Raw genomic sequence first — 20293 nt, 5'->3', positions numbered from 1 at the left:
GTATGCCTGCCTTCATGTCAGCAGTGTGACTGCCCTTCCAAAAATCCCCTGGTGACATGACATCAGCTGCCCTCTCTCTCTCTCTCTCTCCCTCCCCCCCCCCCCCCCCTCTGTCTTCACCCTCCCCTCCCTCCTCTCTCCCTCTCTCTCTCAGACAGAGAATGATGAATAAAAGTCCCATATCATTCTATTACCCTCCCCCAGTGCTTGGCCAGGGTTTCTTCCCTTCCCTTCTCTTCCTCTCCCTTCCCCTCCCTCTTCCTCTCTCTCTCTCTCTCCTGACACAGGCCCACAGTGGTGTCAAGCTTACAGGCTCACCCCACTCTTAAACCTGCAGAAAAGATTAACCAAAAAATGCACTGCCGTAAGCACACAGAGACAGAGTAATGCCACTATTTGGAAGCCTTTTTCTTACAGCGTATGACAATTATCATATTCATCCCCATAAATTTCCACGTAAAATGAAAAGCTGTCCTACACTTTGTTATTAAATAATAGAGATATTCAAATGGAAAATACTGGAATCTCTAGGGGAAGCAGGCCAAAAATGCCTGACATTTGGAAACGGTCAACATTTACATATCCCATATCATTTCACATTCCCCGTCTTTCCTAGTGATGTTGGAACTATCCTATAATGGGCTTTTTCATACATTATGTGCTATATTTCCAGTGCAACACACTGTGTCCAGAAGAGTAAAAGACTGTTTCAAAATTAGTATGGAGAATTAACCGTGAGTTTGTCAAGGATATTTATCTCATCGATGTCATTGAGTGTTTATGAGATGATAAGTATGGCTGATCCATGAGTAGAGATGGTGTAGTAGAGTGTAGAGAGAGAGTAAGCGAGACATGTGTTTCACTTTCAGCAGTGAAAGCTCTCACTGAGGAGCTGGAATTTGCCTGTCCCTGTACCTGATTTGCTTAGAAAATAATTACAAAGGAGGCCAGCCCTTGTTCTGAGAGAAAGCAACGGGCCACCACAAAAGACGGTCAATAATTTTACATACCTGTTCAGCTATTTGCAACTTGCTTCGCCACTATTTAAATGGACCTGCAGATACAAATCTAATTTGAGGAAATGTTTACCATGTGAACATGCACAGGCCCCCATCATTTTGAAGTCATTAGCCCTGCGTAATTCAATTTCATCAAATGCCCATCCCGCGTGTTAGGAGATGGCGTTTAATGTGTTCAGTTTATTGCAGTGTGGGGGTACATAAGGCCCGGCTGGTGTTGGCATTACCGAGTAACGACATTGAGCTAATCAAAATGAAACAATGAAAGGATAACTCCCAGACGCCACATATCTGCTGGTGAAGTCTCTCTCTTGTCTGATTTGAAAGGGCCTCAGCCACAGCACAGTGGAGGCTCTGTGTTCGCTATAACAGTGCTAAGTATAAGGAACTGCCCTAGGGGAAGATTTCATTACCTCCTCTTGGGGAGGAAGAGGACGGCATGGATGATTCGATTATTTTAATTACCTGCAGCAGCTTTTTCATTTGCTTCACAAATAAAATTCGATTTAAAACACAACAGTAACCATGGGAGATTTTTTTTGATTTTTTTTGGTACTTCTTTTGCATTTTGCTGTTGCTGTTGCAGTGAATTGCATCTCACTGAAAGGCTCATTGCATTAAGCGGCCAGACATAATGACTATCAACATTTTTTTTTCACTCACAGCATTCTTAGCAAATCTTCAAGCACTGACCTAACCAGTGGAATCCAACAGCTAAGATGGCACCATCTTAAAGCTGCTGTAGGCTGTACGTTTTTAAGCTAGCTGGCTTTTCCTCCTGACAACTATCATGGTCAAAGATGCTCTTAGAAAAGGAAACTACCAGCTGGTCTCTCCAGCCAATCAGAAAGTTTCTAGAGAGATAAGTATCTTTATCTGCCAACAATTGGGCAGGCGCACCTCACATTAGAACAAGAGGATGAACTTTTAAGGAGACTGTGTTTGACAAAATGAGCAAAAAACAGTTCGAGCCATTTTCTGCTGCGGCTTGTCATTAACTACATTCCTCCTATTTTTCAAAGCCCGAAAGTGACTTCACTTTTCCCACTCAAATTGTTCAAAGGGCTTCCACTCCACCAGAACACTTGGAAAAGGTCACACCATTTTTACATTCAAGAAAAAAGGTGTCCAATGAAGGTGTATTATTAGCAACAATCAGTGAACTACTGTCTACACTAAATCACAGACTGTCTCCACATGGTGATATTCTCCATGTTTTCCAAAAAAAGGTGAAGCCAAGGGCCAAGTTCACAGGCACCATCGGCCTTCAAAGATCCAGGGCAAGGTTTTTATTCTAGAGTTAGCTATCCGGAGCCATATTTGCCAAGCAGAGAAGCAAGCGATCACTCAGTAAATAAAAGCCCTTGCATCAAACTGGACCATTTCAAAGGCGCCACACAGATGGGCTCATGGGCACTTTTAATCAGACAGAGGAGGGGACAGGATCCACAAAGGGAGATTTCACGCAACAGTTCACCTGTCGCCCGGAGTGTTATTGAAGCTGAACTGAACCACTGCACACATAGAAGACACACAAAAACACACACACATAGACAGACACATGCGCATGTGCACATGCACACACATATGCACACAAGTGTGCGCGCGCACACACACACACACACACACACACACACACACACACACACATACATACACATCTACACACACACACAAACCAATGCACACAAGTGTACTGTCCTTTTCAAGCACAGACACACACACACACACACACACACCAATGCATTGTCACAGTGTACTGTCTTTTACAAGCACAACAATGTGAATTCAATGCTTGTGAGTCCACTGTGAGCCAGACTTGCGACAAAGTCCTTTGCCCTGCACTTGCTTATCAAACGGAGCCCCAGGCCAGCATCCATCTGTGGAAACCATGGCATCTGTTCTCCCACACTACAAGGCCGAGCCTTTATCTGCAGATGGTACTGCCGAGCAGGAATGTGACCTTTGATTTGGCTCCTTGCGTGGAACAGCAACGTATGCTGCCTGATGAAAACTGGAAAGGATGTACTCGGGTCGGTCGGTCGGTCGGTCGGTCGGTCGCCCTCTCTTTTGGGCAAGGCCAGTGAGAACCAGAGCTGTTTGTGCGTCACTTATGGCTTTAACGTCATTTATTCATTTAGATGAGTGGGACTGGACAGATTGCCATGTGAGGCACATTTTACAGGCGAAAGAGAGAAAGGGAACGAGAGAGAGAGAGAGACGAAAGAGAGGAGACTCTGAGAAAGGAAGTAGACAGAAAGCTATTAAAAGGGGGATGAGAAAGACAACAGAGATTTGAATTACTTTCAAAATGGGAGCATTTTGCCCCCATTTGGGTGAACTAAGTGATCGAGCAGCAGCAGTAACTAGAGCAGCAAGGCTGGCTGTTGAGGAAAACTCGACTACACATAAAACTGTTACAAGCACACATACTCATCCTATACACAAGATCTTGGGACTGACAATTTTATTTGATTGGCCCCAAGTTTCAGTAATTTCCCTCAGTGGCATGTCTGTAATAAGAGGCTGATTCAATACTTTGACTGTAATATGGAGAACTGGGTGGTGTTGTTCCCTTGCAATAACAGAACACACTACTCATACAAGGGACTTCACCGTGTTTCTGACTGGATCTGTTCAAGGGGGAAGACAAAAGAAAATGAAAACACAAGAATCTGCCGCTGGCTGCAATCAAATGAGGAGATCAACTCCACTGTCATAAGGCTTACTTGACCATCGCTTTCTGAGTGCGTGTGTCTGTGTGCTTGTGTGTGAGAGGATGTGTGCGTGTGTGTGTGTGTGTGTGTGTGTGTGTGTGTGTGTGTGTGTTTGTGTGTGAGTTTGTGTGTGTGAGTGTGTGTGCGTGTGTGTGTGTGTGTGGGTCATCTGCTGCAGCGTGTGGTGGTTTGTGTGAAACTGCTCGGAAACCTGGCCGGTCAGGGGCTTTACTTCTGCTCTGCCTCCTCACTTCTGAACCCTGGCCACAAAGCCAGTGGGGTGTGTGCGTTTGTGCGTGCGTGCGTGTGTGTGTGGTGGGGGATTTGCTCTCGCGTGTATCTGCACACACGCTGGCCGAGTGAGCAGGGACAACGGCGTATTGTGTGTTTTTTTTTGTTTTTCTTTTTCTTTTTCGCCCCTGCCGTGCGGGGAGGGCCCACGCCACTCTCCTTGAGAGTAGCCAGAGGGCCGACGTGGGAAACCAACAGATCGCCACCAGCTTGCATCCAGCATTTAGCCTCGCCTTGCCTTGCCTTGCCTTGCCTTGCCTTGCCTTGCCTTGCTTAGCCTGCCTGCTTACCCACCCCACACATACAGCACAGTGGAACCTTGGCAGAACACACTGTGTCCTCCACATGCCAGCTGTACAACGCCGGCCCCACTGATACGTAGCTGTGCATAACAGGGAAAAGCATAACAGTGGCTGGACTCAATGCGTTTGTTCTCACAAACGGAGAAAAACACCAGAAAAGGGAAAACACATGCTAAAAAAGTTTGTTTGAAGCAGAGGAATAAAAGAGAAGAGGAGTGGAAGAGGAAATCTAAAGAGCCAGGGAGAGTGACTGAAAGAAAGAGAGAGAGCTAGAGAGAGAGTGAGACAGAGAGAAAGAGAGGGGGGGCAACTACTCTATGATGGACACCAAACTGAACAGCAACTCTGGGGATCCACTTTCTATTCATACGAGAGGGGAGAGCGTTTTACATGGTGTGGCTGTTATGTAAGGGCAGAATGCTTCCATTTATTTTTAATTCAGGTGAGCCCCTGCTCAGTAAAGGGGAAAGAGAGAGAGAGAGAGAGAGAGAGAGACCCTGATGGAGGGGTCTAGGGCAGAGTGAATGCCTGTGCATTCTTTTGCAGCTCTGCAGAGCATGTAATACAGGAGGGCATGGGCTTCATCATGAATAAAATAGCATGGCATGGCTAACTCGCTCTCCTCCTCCTTCAAGTAAAGACAGCTCTTATTTAAGAAAGCATGGGTTTTCAGGGAACTTTGCTTCGCCCTCTCCGAATGGCTTTGTTGAACACAGGAGTTATGCTGCAAGTATGGGGGAGAGGAACAGCCGCCAAGTCAAACAGTGCTCTGTGTTACAGCACGGCAGTGCGGGAAAAACCTGAGAAAACTGGGCCCTGTTTAAGGAAAACACCGCCGCTGAATCTGAAGCACAAGGGCTTGTCTGTGTCTACCTTGAATATTGGCTTTCAAAACAAACAGGGCCGTTTTATTGTTATTATCACTATTGCCAGACTTGGCATAAACGTGTTTGCTTTTCATTTGGGGCATAGTGCGGACATAAGCTGTCGGAGAGGACGAATGGAGGTGGGGGTGGGGGGAGGTGCATTTTGAATGGACTGCAAAACCACAAATGCGTCAGTGCAAAATACTTGGACTCTGGTGGATCCAAAGCCACCAATCACCCCACCCCACCCCTAATCCCCCCCACACACACCTCCATTCCTGTACAAATACCCCACCATTGTTCACTCAGTAATGGTTTTAGCCCCTCAAAATGTGGCATGCGGTCTATGGTAAATGTCTTTAACTGCGTAAAGTGCCAGGCCATTACAGTGTATCCACCTCTTAGTAAACTGCTAACATTTGGCTTTGACTATGCATACACCTCACAGAAAGACATCTAAGGAGCTGAGCCAGGTTGGCCTTGTGATCACGCTCTATGCAGCCCCTGCTGTGTGCTCCCAGAGTGTGTGTGGGTGTGTAGAGGGACTGCTTTGACACATGAAGAAAGAACCCAGTGGGGGAACGTCCTTGTCAACTTTTCAGCTTCTCAATGTGCGGTCCTCTGGCTTGACAACTAAAGCAAGGAGGTAGCAACAGCAGGGTTATGGGCTTGACTCCCATGGAGCACAGGGCTACAGGTATAAAATGCATACCTGACATGTTCTGTCTCATGTTCATCTGGAGCTTCAAAAGTGTCTGAAAAATGAATCATGACGCCACTGCTGGTGCAAGGATGGCCTTTACAGCAGCTGAAGCCCAACCGCTAAAACTAACCCAAGCGCATCACTGTCCTCTCCTCTCTCCTCCTCCTCTGCCGTGCCCTGCTCGGCTGATAGATGCCTTTTGTCAGTTGCTGGCCTGAACCGAAGCTGAACTTATCAGGATGTGCAGGCGTCCTGTGCCCTATCAGAGCGCCAGCGAGGAGGAAACTGTTAGCCATGCTCCAGACGGCTCTCTGCCTCCTGACTCATCCCCACGCAGGGTCACTGCTGCCACCACACCGCACCACAACATACCAGCCTTGCGATTAGGGTCATTACCGCTGTCTGAGGGCCATCAAACTAAAGTACTGTAGAGTTCCTGTCAGTGACCAGGGGACGTTTAGACTACTCAAGGCAAGTGCACGGATAGGCCCCACGTGGTGCTCAAGCACCTGCCCCTTGCCCCCTGACTTTTTTTTTTATGCACTATTACTATATTTATATTTTCAATGTAATGACACTGTGCCCTAAACCTCAGCATTGTTTCACTGTTGTGTTAATGTAACCACTATTAAAACATCACGATTGAGCCTGCAATGGGTTGACTTAAATAGCCCACAATTATGCTTAACAACAACCAAGTTAGTTTGGCGAATATTAGCCTTGTCAATGAAAACGAGTGAACCCTGCTAGTTCCGTTGCCAGGCAACTTAAACAAATAAATATGGATCAGGCCTACGTGGTAAATAATCTATGCAATCATATTGGGATATCAGAAACATTAGCATATCAGTCCCCCTTTTCTTGTGGAGCACTAAGCTTTTATTAAAGATTATGAAGATTAAGAACTATTATTAAAATTAGATTATTTGATTAATTAAAGATGTGCAACTGTAGGTTACTTTATTTTGTATCAATAACTGTTGGTGAGAGGGATGCCCTTATTTTTAAGCACCTCCCCCCCAAAATGTCCGTGCACGGCCCTAGGCTACTCTTTCCATGCTAATAGGTCCATTCCCATCCTCATATCTAGAAATGCTATACAAATTGTACTGAAATTAACTGGCAGTGTATTGGGCTCGGGTTTATGCCATTTGGGAAAAATATGCCATTCTGACATTGCAATATATGTGAGTGGGAGCAGGGTATGTGGGAGCACACACTTTTTTGTTGTGTGTGTCTGTGTGTGTGAGTGTGAGTGTGAGTGTGAGTGTGTGTGTGTGTGTGTGTGTGTGTGTGTGTGTGTGTGTGTGTGTGTGTGTGTGTGTGTGTGTGTGTGTGTGTGTGTGTGTTATTATGAATGATGTAAGTGATTCCAACTCACCTCGACGATATCGGAGTTGGTTCTGCTTTCGTGGGGCTCGTTGTACTCTGTGTATTTAAGCAGGACTTTGTCCATGTCAGTGCTTGCATACTGAAAGAGTTTGTTTGAGCTGTTGAATATGATCAGGGCTATCTCACAGTCACAGAGTACACTCAGTTCGTACGCTTTCTTCATTAAGCCAAACTTCCTCTTTGTGAAGGTGACCTGTAAGACACACAGAAGAAAAGAGAAATCGTTACGTGAGTGTATCTGAAGAGCTTCCTGACAATAATCATTTCACATCACAGCCCCACCCTGTAAAATAACCCACAATATATGTGTCAGCACCTGATAGATCACATCTACAGCATAGTGAAATTACAGGATCATGATGTCATTTCCAATGAAAACCTTGACCTGAAAATGCACTTGCATTTACTGAAAGTATGTGTCAGTTTGACTTCACACTTCTGCCACGTGATTAAGCATAAAAGTCAATAGATCTATAATTTAAAATATTATGGAGCATGGACAAACATAAACACCAGAGAGGACTTCCAATGCTCGGATGTGAAATGTTGTATTGTACGTAAAGACAATAGGTCAACATATAGCCAACAGATGTCAAAACCGGTATAAGTGATTGATTTGAATGTCACATATGGATGAGAACGCATGTTGTGTCAGCGTATCATCCGAGTCTCATGTCTGCCACTCTGTAAGAGCACAAACGCTGAGAGGGCCAACTTCCGTCCAGTGGCCCTCCCTAGACAGCAGGCCAGAGGTCAGACAGAGGAGGCAGCCAGTGGGGACACAGCAGGGCAGAGAACGGCCTTATGGGAAAAAGAACAGCGCTCTATCATTCAAGGGGTCGGGGTTGAGATGACAGCGACACTGCCCCTCCCCTTCCTCGCCTGCCTGCCACTGTTGTAACCTGACTCCTGGCGAAGGACAGCAGGTCATGCCTCACTCCGGTTGAAACCTGACCCCCGTCCGCCCACCCTTCAAACAAACACACACACACACACACACGCACGCACATAGCCATCCTACATCCAACCACACACAAACACACCCACACCCATCCACACGCACATATACACTTCTCTCTGCACGACTACTACCGCTGCGTGCCTGTTCAGGGGCCGCCGGTGCTCTGGGCTTTGAGCGCGTGCCAGCGCTTCCTCTCCCGCAGTGCTCATTCAGCACTCCTAGCACCGGGGACCCCGGCGACAGCCTCGGCCGCGGCCTCAGCCTCAGCCTCATTCACACCGCCCTGGCTCAGGCTCTGGGCACGGCAATGAATAATACATGGCCACCTCTTTGGCTCCTGTGTTTTACAAACAGCAACAGTCAACAGAAGCGTACCATTTTCATTAAACAACGCCGGGCTGACAAAGCCACCGCCAGCCAACAGCAGCGAGAGGAGGAGGAGGAGAAAGGGGGAGGTCCTCTCGTGTGGAGACTCCAAGAGAGGCTAGGTGGGAGCAAGGAGCTACATAAAGCTCGAGCCGAAACGTCGCCAAAAAAGAGGAGCCACGTGAAAAAAAATAAAAAAAACGTGTGCCCGTGGGGGCTGAAGGACAAGCAGAGTGTGTCTGCTTTCACTTCCGCCAATTTCACTGACCTACTAAGAGGAGCTGAGCAGATGAGCCTGGCTTTGTTCGACATTAATTGGTTGCAGCCTGCGGCAAGGCTCATTTAAAAAAAAGAAAATGGTATAACGCCGTATAATCCAATGGGTTATAGTGCCTTAGTGGCCGGCCTGGCTGTGGGGCCACTCATGTAATAATGTGCGTGAAATGAATTTCCAGTAGTCTGCTTTACAGGTGATACATTACAATACACCCATGATGTTTAGTTATGTTGTTTTCTTTCTCATGGAGATAAATAACATGGTGAGAATGGGCTTGAGCGTTGTGAGCAGAGTAAACACTAGCTCGCTTTTAAACTTCTGTGCTCAGCAGATTGGTCTAGTAAGTATGCAGTCAGCAATAAAAACTATGACAAACAGAGCGTGCCTATGTAGGACCCCTCAGTGACTATGCAATAAGGAGGCATGAATAATGCTCTCCCGGCTTTTAATGAGACAGCCGGAGTGTGTGTAGACTCTGTAGGCTGTATACCTGAAGAGTCCTGCGAGAGCAATAAGCTGCTGCTGTGTTTGAGCAGCCAGACGCAGCTCTGCACCTCGCCTCGCCCCGGCCCCCTCGCCTGTTCATCCCCGACCCACGGAGACCCATCTCCCTCCCAGCTGTCATTAGGGCCCTGGCTGGCTGCTATTTCAGACCAAATTAACATCCCTGCCACTGACAACTCAATCTACCCACTGCTAGAGCCTCGGTTAGAATGAGAGAGTGAGAGTAAGAGCAAAACTTTCCACAAGCGTACTCCCAAATACAATGAAGAAGACGCCCTGTTAGGAGGAGGGGGGTTTGTCATGAGCTGAGACGAATATGGATGTGTGTGTGTGTGTGTGTGTGTGTGTGTGTGTGTGTGTGTGTGTGTGTGTGTGTGTGTGTGTGTGTGTGTGTGTGTTTGGCAAACGACGGTGGCAATGTCCCTGAAAGAGCCTAGGTAAAAGTGGCGAGGTGTGACACTGTTCCACCTGGGCATTCCTGAGCATGCTGACTGAAGACCTGCTGACCCATGCTACCGCTTCATTTCATTTCACCCCACAGACGAGGAGGGGAGGGGGGGAGAGGACAGGAGAAAAGAGGAGACAGAAGGAGAGAAGTGGAGGAGAAGCAAGTGGAAGAGAAGAGAAGAGAACGGAACGGAACGGAACGGAACAGAACGGAACAGAACGGAATAGAACGGAACAGAACAGAACAGAACAGAACAGAGATGAGAGAGAGAAAATGGTCCATCTGTCACACCCTTGTTTTCCTCTCTCTGCCCTCTCCATGGCTCAATATAGTGTGGTGGAGCTCACTGGCCCATTTTAACACCTGCATCACCACACAATAGATCAGCAACACCAGAGTCAGCTTCACTCCAGCAGCTCACCCTAAAGGCAGGAGAGGTAGGTCAGGGCCTCAGCCACCGTCTAATCCTCACCCCCACCCTGACCACATCTATGTGAGTTGTAGAAATATTCACTTACACTGCAAAGAGGAGACATATTTGTTTATAGCTTCAATACAATTAAAGGGCAGCCTTTGTCATCCTATTATCATGGGCCACACTGGGCGTGTAAAAGCGCAGACCTGTTTTCGCCTCAGGAGGGCTGGCAGAAATAGTAATAATGAATGCAGCTGTCTATGTGGTGAAGCATTGTGTCTACCAGCGCACTATCAACTGTAGCAGTCACGCACAAGGTCCTGCTGGGTTGTTCCCCACCCCAGAAATCGGCCCCCGTGTCTGGGGTGTCTGACGAGACAGAGCAAAGCCACAGAGAGCAGAGGGTTCATGGGGGAGACCACAGGGTGGGGTCTGTCACACACACACACAAACGAGTGCGCGCACACACACACTGTGAGGAATTACAGTGCATCTTGCCCGAGAGTATGAGGGGACATGACAAAGCAGCCGCTGTGACCACCAAACGTGGTCTTTCAAATGGTCATCATATCATCGTTACAAAGGAGAGGTCCACACCCTGGCATCGCTCTGGGGTCAGGAAATCAAATGAGGCGTAAGCGACAGCCACCAATTGTAGTATGGGAAGGGGGGTAGGCCAAAGAAACTTAAATATCATACAGAAGGTTTCCAGACCTGTTCGCATTAGAAGCCTAGTTCATTTACATTGGGAGCCTAAGAGGCATCTAAAACAGTAAATATGGCTAGAGTTTGAGATGCTTGTGGTTCAGACCTACACCGCTGAATTCAGAGTATGTTCCACGTGCTTCATTACTGATCTTTACTGGAATAAAGACTGATTGCTGCACCAACCACAAGAGACATCCTTATTTTCTTAGACAGACACACACACACACACACACACACACACACACACACACACACACTTCCATTTCTACACATGATATTGTTCTCCCATAACTGTACCTGAAAGGGCACTGTCACACTGAAACTGTGTACCGCATGTGTGTCTGTGTGTTTAATCCCAAACTACTTCCTGTTTGTGTTAACCATCTACAGTGATGGCAATATGTCAACAGACTAGGGAATCCACCTCATGTGTTCATGTATCCTGTGATACAAACACAAGCCAATGAGCTCCATATCAGGCGACCTTATATGAATTACTGCAGGCTTGGGACTTAAGAGGATAAGGAGTAAGATAAGTCTTGAGGACTCAGGCATATATTACAATGTATCTCTAGGGAAACCATCTGACTCTAAATGTAAAAAATACGTGTGTGGAGTACGTGAAATATTCAAAACCAATCCAATGCAATGTGAAAGTGTAGTTGTGTTAAGTGTAACGATAAAGATTAAAAAAAAAACAATAAAAGTGATTAGTGTCCAACCGTACACACACCTGAGGAGGAAAGCCATCTTGCTTCATTAGCTCTATGTGACATTTACAATAATATTGCAATTTCAACCAGTTGCATGTCAAAATATGCCTAAATCATAACTGGCTCTGAGATACTAAGTAAAATAATTAACGCTATTTAACTAACAGTATTTAATATACAGTATTTAATATATGGGTCAGATGTACTAACACGTTACTGTTTTAGATTGGCCGTAATTTCGTTGGTGTGGTATGTACAAACAGCCCGTGACTGAATGATATCGTTCAGTTGGGGGGCGGCGAAAATTTCGTTTAGAGGGCAGTGACATGCGTTGATTACGCGATAAGCCACAGGATTTCTCTTGACAGGCCAAGTCGCTGTTTACGCTGCGCTCTCTGACTAAAGCAGAACCAGCAAAGTTTCCATGACTTGGACGTGAGATTCCTCTGGAAACAGCGCAAAAAAAAGCGACATGACTCACAGACACCAAACTTAGCTAGCCAATGTTCTCAGTGTCTTTGATAAGGTCATTACAATGACCTGCACAATACCCAAGATACAGCAATTACAGCAGTATTTCTCATCTAATTGTACACCGGGATGAAAACGCTGACCTTTTCATAACTTTTTAAAAAGAAAAAAAAAACATCATCTTGTCACCTGACCAGCTGGGGTGCTAATTCTGTGCTGCCATTATGTGCTCTGAGTCGCGGCACCTTTATCTCCCAATTTACTGCCTGTCTGCTCCAAACTCTGAGTGCTTAAGTGCATATGTACAGAGGATATGGCATGAATCGGAGGAATGGGCAAAGAGTTAGATTACGGGACAGTTATACGGATTTAAAAATGACAAAAAGGCAGTAGAACAGGAAATAAAAAGGGCCTACATGTGTTATGTTGTTCCACTACCAGACAAGTAAAGGAGAAAAGTGACATTTCGGATCATGCCACTGTATAATTAAATTCCACATCTCCACTGTTTTTGTGCAGATATGACAGAGCAGATATTACATATCTGTGTTTTCGCTAGTAATAATACAGAGATTGTGAAAGGTCAGCCACATTTCCTCTAGAGCCCTAATCATTTGGCTTGATCCTGTAGCAGTTTGGAGTTTGAGTGTGAGGTGAGAGGACGAGTGTGAGATAGAGTGGGAATGAGAGGGGGTCTCGTCTGAGCAGCGCTACACAATTTCCTGCCACAGGTTGTCTTGTTGAGACATGCTAGACTTCTGAAGAGAATATAGATATTGAGCAAATCTGTGTGTGTATGTGATTGCATGCATGTGTGCAGGCGTGCGTGCGGGTATGTGTATATTTGTGGGTATATTTATGTGTGTGCGTGTGTGCGTGTGTGAGTGTGTGTGTGTGTGTGTGTGTATGCGCGCTTGTGGGTGTATGTGTGTTTAGGCAAGTGTTTGTGTTTGCGTGTGTTTGTTTCTCCTCCAGAAGTGACAAGGACTGGCCTGTCAGTCATCCGCTCCATCATACTCTCTCCCGCGGGACAGGGGCTGACAAAAGGCGAGGCACGGGGTACTGTAACCGTAACCGTCCTGGCCACGGAAGGTGGCGCCCCAGCCTGATGTATGCCTATGGCAGAGCGCAGATATTCTATGGAAGGTTGGAGGGAGAGAGAGAGAGAGGGGTGGGGGCAGTGAGTGGTTGGGTTGCCTATGTTGGGAGGTCACCCTTCAGGTTCAATGAGCTCCATATCAGGCAGTAGGATGACGTGTGGTATGGAGCACATCAGCACCACTGCTCCAGCTGGCATTACAACCTGCAACCCCACCCCCTAACACACACACACACACACACACACACACACACACCAACCCCGCTGGCCGACGGCTCACTCTACCCAGCAGAAGAGCACTTGGGCATAGGAGACAGGCAGAGGTCCCTCCCTCCTGTCCGGCTGGATCAGCTCTCAGTGAAGGCAGAGCAGGAGGGACAGCGGTGGTGGAGGGGTGAAGGGGGAGAGTTGGCCTCAGGTCCTCCAGCTCCATGCTGCTCTCCACACAGTCTACAGAGCACACCCCCCCCCCCCCCCTCCACACTCACACATACACTCACAATCATCCCCAGGGCTGGGCTAACCAGCTGGGTCTCTGGTCAAGTGACCTTGGACGAGAACTGCAAGTGACTCTATTGGCTTGCTCGTGTCAGGATCAGGACATTCAGCCGGTCTATGGATGATGCACAGTAAGTAACCCAGCTATGGCCATCTGACCTTGGAGAGTGAAATCACAACTGTCTCCTCTGGCGGCACTGTACTGTACTACTGTGTGTGCTTTCCAAGACTAGAGTGAGGTCAGGTACTTATCTGTACATGGACATTTTCTTGTACAGTACAGCACAGATGAACGGTAAGAAACTAGACACTGTATGTATCGACCATGGAGAAGAGCTGGATTAATTCCACCCTCTGTGAGATTGAGATCACAGTATCCTGCCTGTGCTTGGATCTCTTACTGTAGTCCTCTAGAGGCTTGGTCAGCTTACCTGGGTGAAGAACAGCACATGAATACATTGCATTTCAGAACGTTCACCCAAAATCTGCACGGCCTAACCCTAAGTTATACACAGGCACTGCTCGATCCACATTTCAAACAAACGTGCGTAATATTCACTTTTTATCTATGGTTTGCATTTAGGTCATGGCATGATAACGTTTAAACTCGAGCATGACTTGACGCCTCGAGGTTTCTGCCTTTGACTGTGTCGGCCTGAGATGGCGAAGCGCGATGAAGTCGAGCATTACTGAAACTGCGCGTCTGTTCCTCTCTTAATCTGAATCTTTATGAGAGGCAGTGCCTCTGCACTCGCAGCCTCAGGGGGGGCAGGGACTGAATCATCTCTGCGCTACGTGCCCTCTTCAAACAAGAACTACAGACAAAAAACACACACACACTCACAGGCATACACGCAGTCACACATACACACACACACACACACACACACACACATACACACACACAAACACAGGCGTACGAACATGCAGCCCACACCATTTCCCTTCAAAAGCCTCCTCATATGACTCAATGGGATCCAACCCAGCACCCTCCGCTGCAAATATCGCACTTCAGCTGCTTTTAAATGGGCCTGTTTTAAAGCGCTCGGCACATGACATGCAGCCCACGCCCATCACTCTCTTTCCCTCTCTCTCTCTCTCTCTCTCTCTCTCTCTCTCTCTCTCTCTCTCTGTCTATTCATCCTTTCTCTTTTTGATACATGTGCCCCGGCCATTCGTTTATCTCACCCCTGGCTCCCTTTGCTTCTCTGCCCTTTTCTCCTCCACCTCTCCATTTTCCCCATCAACCATGTTTTCGTCCATTAAAGAATAATAGTGTTGGCTCAAGAGCTTTTAGACAATTCTGTGCTGCATAGGTTTTCTCTCTGATGAAAAAAAGAAAAAGAAAAAACATGGGGGGGGGGGGGGGTGATGAGAGAAAGAGAGAGATAGAGAGGGGGAGGGTGATATGGAGAGAAAAGGGAGAGGGAGAGAGTGACACAGAGAGAAAGAGAGAGAGAGAAAGTGAGATAGAACCACGTGCCCGTGAGTACCCGTGAGCGAATGACATGCGGAAGCCAAAGTGAGAGCTAGTAAGGGCAGGCAACACTATCAGCCAGCAGCCAAATCATCAAACTTTTAATGACTTGGGCAATTACCCCCGGTGAGCCTGCCTAATGGCATACAGAGGACGTCTTTAGGCACGCGGATCCACAGCGCGCATGCACACACACACACCCTCACATACAGAGACACACACACACACACACACTCACATGTGTACACATGCAGTTCACCAGGCCAGTGAGTTCCTGTACTTCCACTTTTCCACATTTGAAAATGAAAAGAAGAAACCCTCCGGCTGTGTCCGCTCTCAGCGCTATACTCCGGCTTTTCAGGAGTGAGGCACTTCACCAAGCAGGCACCACTGGCACAACACACTCAAGCCGCTGTGCCGCACCACGCCATGCTTTGCCGCGCCTCTCCTGCCGAGCCGGCCCACTCTCATCACACCAGCTGAGTCCACTCCAGTAATTAAGACTCGTTTCTTTTACTTGGGAGAGTAATTTGCAAGACCATTGGCGGCTCATTCCTCCCTTTGAACCCTCATTCATTTGTTCATTCGTTCATTAGTCCGTTCATTCGCTCTCCAAGGCCATGATTATATGCTCAGCACTTGACAGGTGTACGTCACATCCATGCCTGATAATTACAGGGTAGGAGGCAGGGGGATGGAAGCTCAGACAGTGGACTGGGGGGAGGGGGGGGTGCACTGGGTGGAGTACGTGTGTGTGTGGGTGTGTGGGTGTGTGTTTGCATGTGAGTGTCTGTCAGTGGTCATAGAGGGGGGGCGGTAGAGACAATGGAAATTATGGGTACAATGAATATACTGGTATACAATGTCATACAAAGGTAAGTACTTTAATATGAAAACAAAGTTTGTCAGAAACTGTGTGGGTATGTATGTGAGTGTGTGTGTATTTGTGTGTGTGTGTGTGTGTGTGTGTGTGTGTGTGTGTGTGTGTGTGTGTGTGTGTGTGTGTGTGTGCGTCTAATAGGATAGTGTGGGGGGTAGAGCATGGATAGAGTGGGGATAGAAGAGAGTATGTGTTTGAAAGAGGAAGCTGTCAGCTGTCTTTGCCTCATTAACACAGGTTTGCAGCTAGCTTGTCAAAAAACTTTCAATGTGATTGCTGATTTGAAGAGCTGATCTTCACCCCCTCCTCCCTCTCTCTCTTCTTCCTCGCCTATACTCTTGGGGCAGCCACACTCTTTCATTTTTTATTGAATAGCAGAGGAAAGGAATGGAGCCGGGGCGAAAGGATGCTCTTACACAGCCGACACAAAGTGAATCCTGCGTGACTCCAACGTTCCCCGCTGACACAAGACACCCAGTCGATACCGGAATCAATACCCAATGCGTCAATGGGGTTAGAAGATTCACCTCTGTAAAGTCTGTGAAGAGAACACCCTACTTTTTCCCAGTTCCAAACCAATTTATATACATTTACTTCACAAATAAACGAATCAAATATTTTATGTAGAACAGTGATTTTAGCTAAATACACACAAGCGAAACAGACACATAGTGCTGGGCAAAAAGACATCACATTCGTGCTGTGCCTGAGCTAGCACTTGAAGCTAATCCATTTGTTTTGATAGATACTGCAATTATGGACCTCCTAGCCTCTGCCATGCACTCCCATATAAATCCTGAAAGGTCAAGAGCCTTTCCACAGCACTCCTCCTAATGATGCAAGAAGCCCCCGACACTGCCGTGCAGCCTGCCGCATCACCCTGGTATTTAATTAGCCCACTTAAGGCATTGTTTCATTTTAATGCCATGAATACTGATTGCTGGCGGCACAGCCAGCCAGATAAAGATTCTAATTGTCTTCTTGCAATGGGCCCCGTATGCTAATGGACACTTCCCCTGGGTGTGCCTAACACCCCAGTGAGAGATGAGACTGTGAGGTTCATGATCCGCGGGGGGAAGACACGCACACAGGCGCGCGTGCACACACACACACACACACATCAAAAGAAAGAGGGGAAGGGGGGGGTAGAGATATGTATGTGTGTGTATTGCAAATATATACACACATTAAAATAACACACTGGCACACAGCAAACACACAGTCATACAAATATCCAAACACACACACACACACACACACACACATAAATACAGACTTCACTCGCTGTCTCTTAGCGCACGTCTCTGCTGAGCCAGCTAAACTGTGCTAATGCTCCAGCCTGTATGGAACTGATAACTATTCTCTCAGAGGGGAGGTGTGACTTCTCAAAGCTGATTGACAAGATACCTACTTATTACAGACCTGGGAATCCTGTGTCAGTGGCCCAGGGATCGGCTCTGGGCCATCATGACTGTGAAACTTCCCATTTTTAGATCATTCTTTCCTCTCTCACTCTAAGCACCTGATTAACACTTCAACTTTACTTTTTTTCTTCTAGCTTCTTCTACCCTTCTTGTTTCCTGTTTATCGTTCTTTCATCCCCTGTTTTTTCTTTCTTTTTTGGCTTTCCCTGTGCTGTTTTGCTGATGTCATAGGTCAGGACAGGTGGTGTAGATGCTACTGCTGATGTCTCCGCTGCCTGTCTCCTTATTTGGATCCCTGCCCTCAGCCTGGTGTTATGCTGATAATTGGCCCCATCCTGTAGACTTGAGTTTCGCACTCGTCTGAACTGCTACCTACAGTGTCAGTCAGGGGCAGGCCGGGGGGGGTGAGGTATGGATGGGTGTTGGGGTGGTGTTAGTAGAGGAAGGCAAGAGCTGCCATGTTATCACCCTCAGGAGAGTGGAGGAAACTTCAATTAGCTTTCTGTGTACGTGGCATGAAATTTATTTCACCAGCAAGGCAGCGCAAATGATTTTAGGAGGGTGCGAACGTCAGGCGTCTTATTGGACTTGGCAGGACCTGGAAGAACCGATGGTTTCGTCTCAATCTTTTTGTTTTTAATAGCACATTTGCTAGCTAAATCATTGATTAAACTGCCACACCAATATAGCCCATATGCTCACTGGTATGGATTGTTCCAAGATGTGGGAACGCGACAATAATAGTGTAAGTACATTGCGTGACACAGACGAGACCAGACTGTGCTGTGAGTATATGCATATATATATATAGAGAGAGAGAGAGAGAGAGAAGAGAGAGAGAGAGAGAGAGAGAGAAAGAGAGAAAGACAGAGAGTGTGCAGACAGAGTGAATACCAGCTGTCTCTGTGGCTAGCTTGGTTGATGGCAGTTTGCAGTGTGGGTGAGAAGGAGGAAGAGAGAGGTAGATGGAGAGAGAGAGAAAGAGAAAGGATGTGTGAGCGAGTGAAAGTGTATGTGTGAGAAAGGGAGGGAGTGATGAGTGAGAGACAGTGTGAAGAGAGTGGGAGAGAGAGGGAGAGAGAGAGTGAGCAGGAGGAAAGAGAAGGGTGCTGTGTGTCCTGCTGACCCGCCCTACTAATGAGAGGGTGCAGAGGGTGCTGTGGCGGCTCCTAATTACTACCAACCAGCTGCAACTGCACAGAGCCAGGGGCCCCCGTGAGGCCCACCACTGACACAGACAGAGAGAGAGAAAGAGAGAGAGAGAGAGAGAGAGAGAGAGAGATAGATAAAGGGACAAAAAGAGAGAGAAAGAAAGACAAATACAAGAGAAAGAGAGAACAGAATGGAAAGAAAGAAAGAAAGAAAGAAAGAAAGAAAGAAAGAAAGAGTGAGAGAGTGAGAGAGTGAGAAAGGGAGAGAGACGGCCCGTGTGGTCGGCCCACTGCTCCGGCCCGGTTCTGCTGCCTCATCAGCATGCGGGACTGAAATTGCAGGGTGCTGTAAACATCGGACAAGAACTGCTCCCTGCTCCAAATCCTGACACACAGCCCCTGGCTTTACGATGGTTGGAAGGCGAGGAACATTCCAGGCTCTGTTTAGCCCAGTGCATATTGAGAGGGAGGAGCCGAGACGCAGCTCATGCCAACGTTGGGGTGTTGTTCCAAATACACAAATGGACCCAATAACTACTCAACAACTCAAGGCCCTTCCACAACAACTTAGTGATTTGTTGCCTGTGTGCTGATAGTGCCTGCTGGATTACATTGTGTTTGCATTAGAGGAACATTAAGTGTCGCACTAAAGGCACCTGATACCAGGCCTCTCCTTCCTTTGTATTTTTGAGATAAATCAATCAAAAATTCCAGTATCCCCATCCAGGAAAATGCAAATGTGTGATTGCTCGTGGTAAGGCAAACGAGGTGATGTGAAGATAAAGATGTGTGTTCAGCTGAATGCACAGTGCAAGCACCTCCGTCCAACACTGATAGTGCCAGCACCCTCCATATTACAGCCAATCAGAGGTGGCGATACTAACCTGCCTGTTCCTCTCGTCCATGATCCGTGTGATCTGTATCTTCTTCCGTCCCATCTTTGCGTTCTGTTTTGTCTCTCTGACACCACAAGAATATCAGAAAAACACCCGAGCTTGTCTTCCTTCTCCCCTCCTAGCACATCGTACTCGCTCTCCGCTGTCTTTCTGTCTCTCAGCCTTCTCTCTCGGTTGCTTTATCAGTCTGTCACAGTTTGTCTTGACGTGACCAAACAGCAATCTGCAAAGAGAGGACAGTGAAAGAGAGAGAGCAGTATGAGAGGGGGAGGGAGGGGGGAGGGGGGGTTGAGAGAGGGTGGGAAGGGAGAGAGAGAGGGGGGGTGAGAGAGGGAGAGAAAGAGAAAGCAGAGTTAACAACATGACATTCAATGATATCTTGTCAGACACATCAAAGCCTCAGTGGGCTGTGCAATACATGTACCCAAAGGATATGAGACTCAGCACTGACAGTACCACCACCTGTGCTACACCACAGCATTTGGTGAGGGGCACAAGAAAGAAAGAAAAAAACGAGAGAGAGAGAGAGTGAAATAGAATAATAAAAGACAGACAGCCAAATACAGAAAGAAGAGGCAGTTCACACATTTACCAGATAAAAAATCCCACCCCCCATATCCTCACACCTTTAGAATGTATTAAACCTCAAGGGAACGCGTTTTGCACGATGATGCTGACAGTCAGAGCGTAGTTAGTGTGCATGTCCCTCCCCAAG

General features: G+C 47.2%; 1 protein-coding gene across 8 annotated transcripts in view; it reads right to left on the bottom strand.

Moving 5' to 3' along the window:
* Window positions 1–20293, bottom strand: part of mef2aa (myocyte enhancer factor 2aa) — a 92099-nt gene that overhangs the window by 42009 nt on the left and 29797 nt on the right. For all 8 annotated transcript variants that reach the window (XM_031564421.2, XM_031564420.2, XM_031564422.2 and 5 more), the window contains exons 3-4: window positions 19567–19801; window positions 7280–7483 (exon numbers count right to left, since the gene is read on the bottom strand). In XM_031564421.2, coding sequence (XP_031420281.1) covers window positions 7280–7483; window positions 19567–19620 — 258 coding nt within the window. In that variant the 5' untranslated portion in view covers window positions 19621–19801. The remainder of the gene's footprint in view (window positions 1–7279; window positions 7484–19566; window positions 19802–20293) is intronic.

The sequence above is a fragment of the Clupea harengus genome, chromosome 3, assembly GCF_900700415.2.
Source record: "Clupea harengus chromosome 3, Ch_v2.0.2, whole genome shotgun sequence".
NCBI lineage: Eukaryota > Metazoa > Chordata > Actinopteri > Clupeiformes > Clupeidae > Clupea > Clupea harengus.
This window is presented reverse-complemented; position numbering and strand designations above follow the sequence as displayed.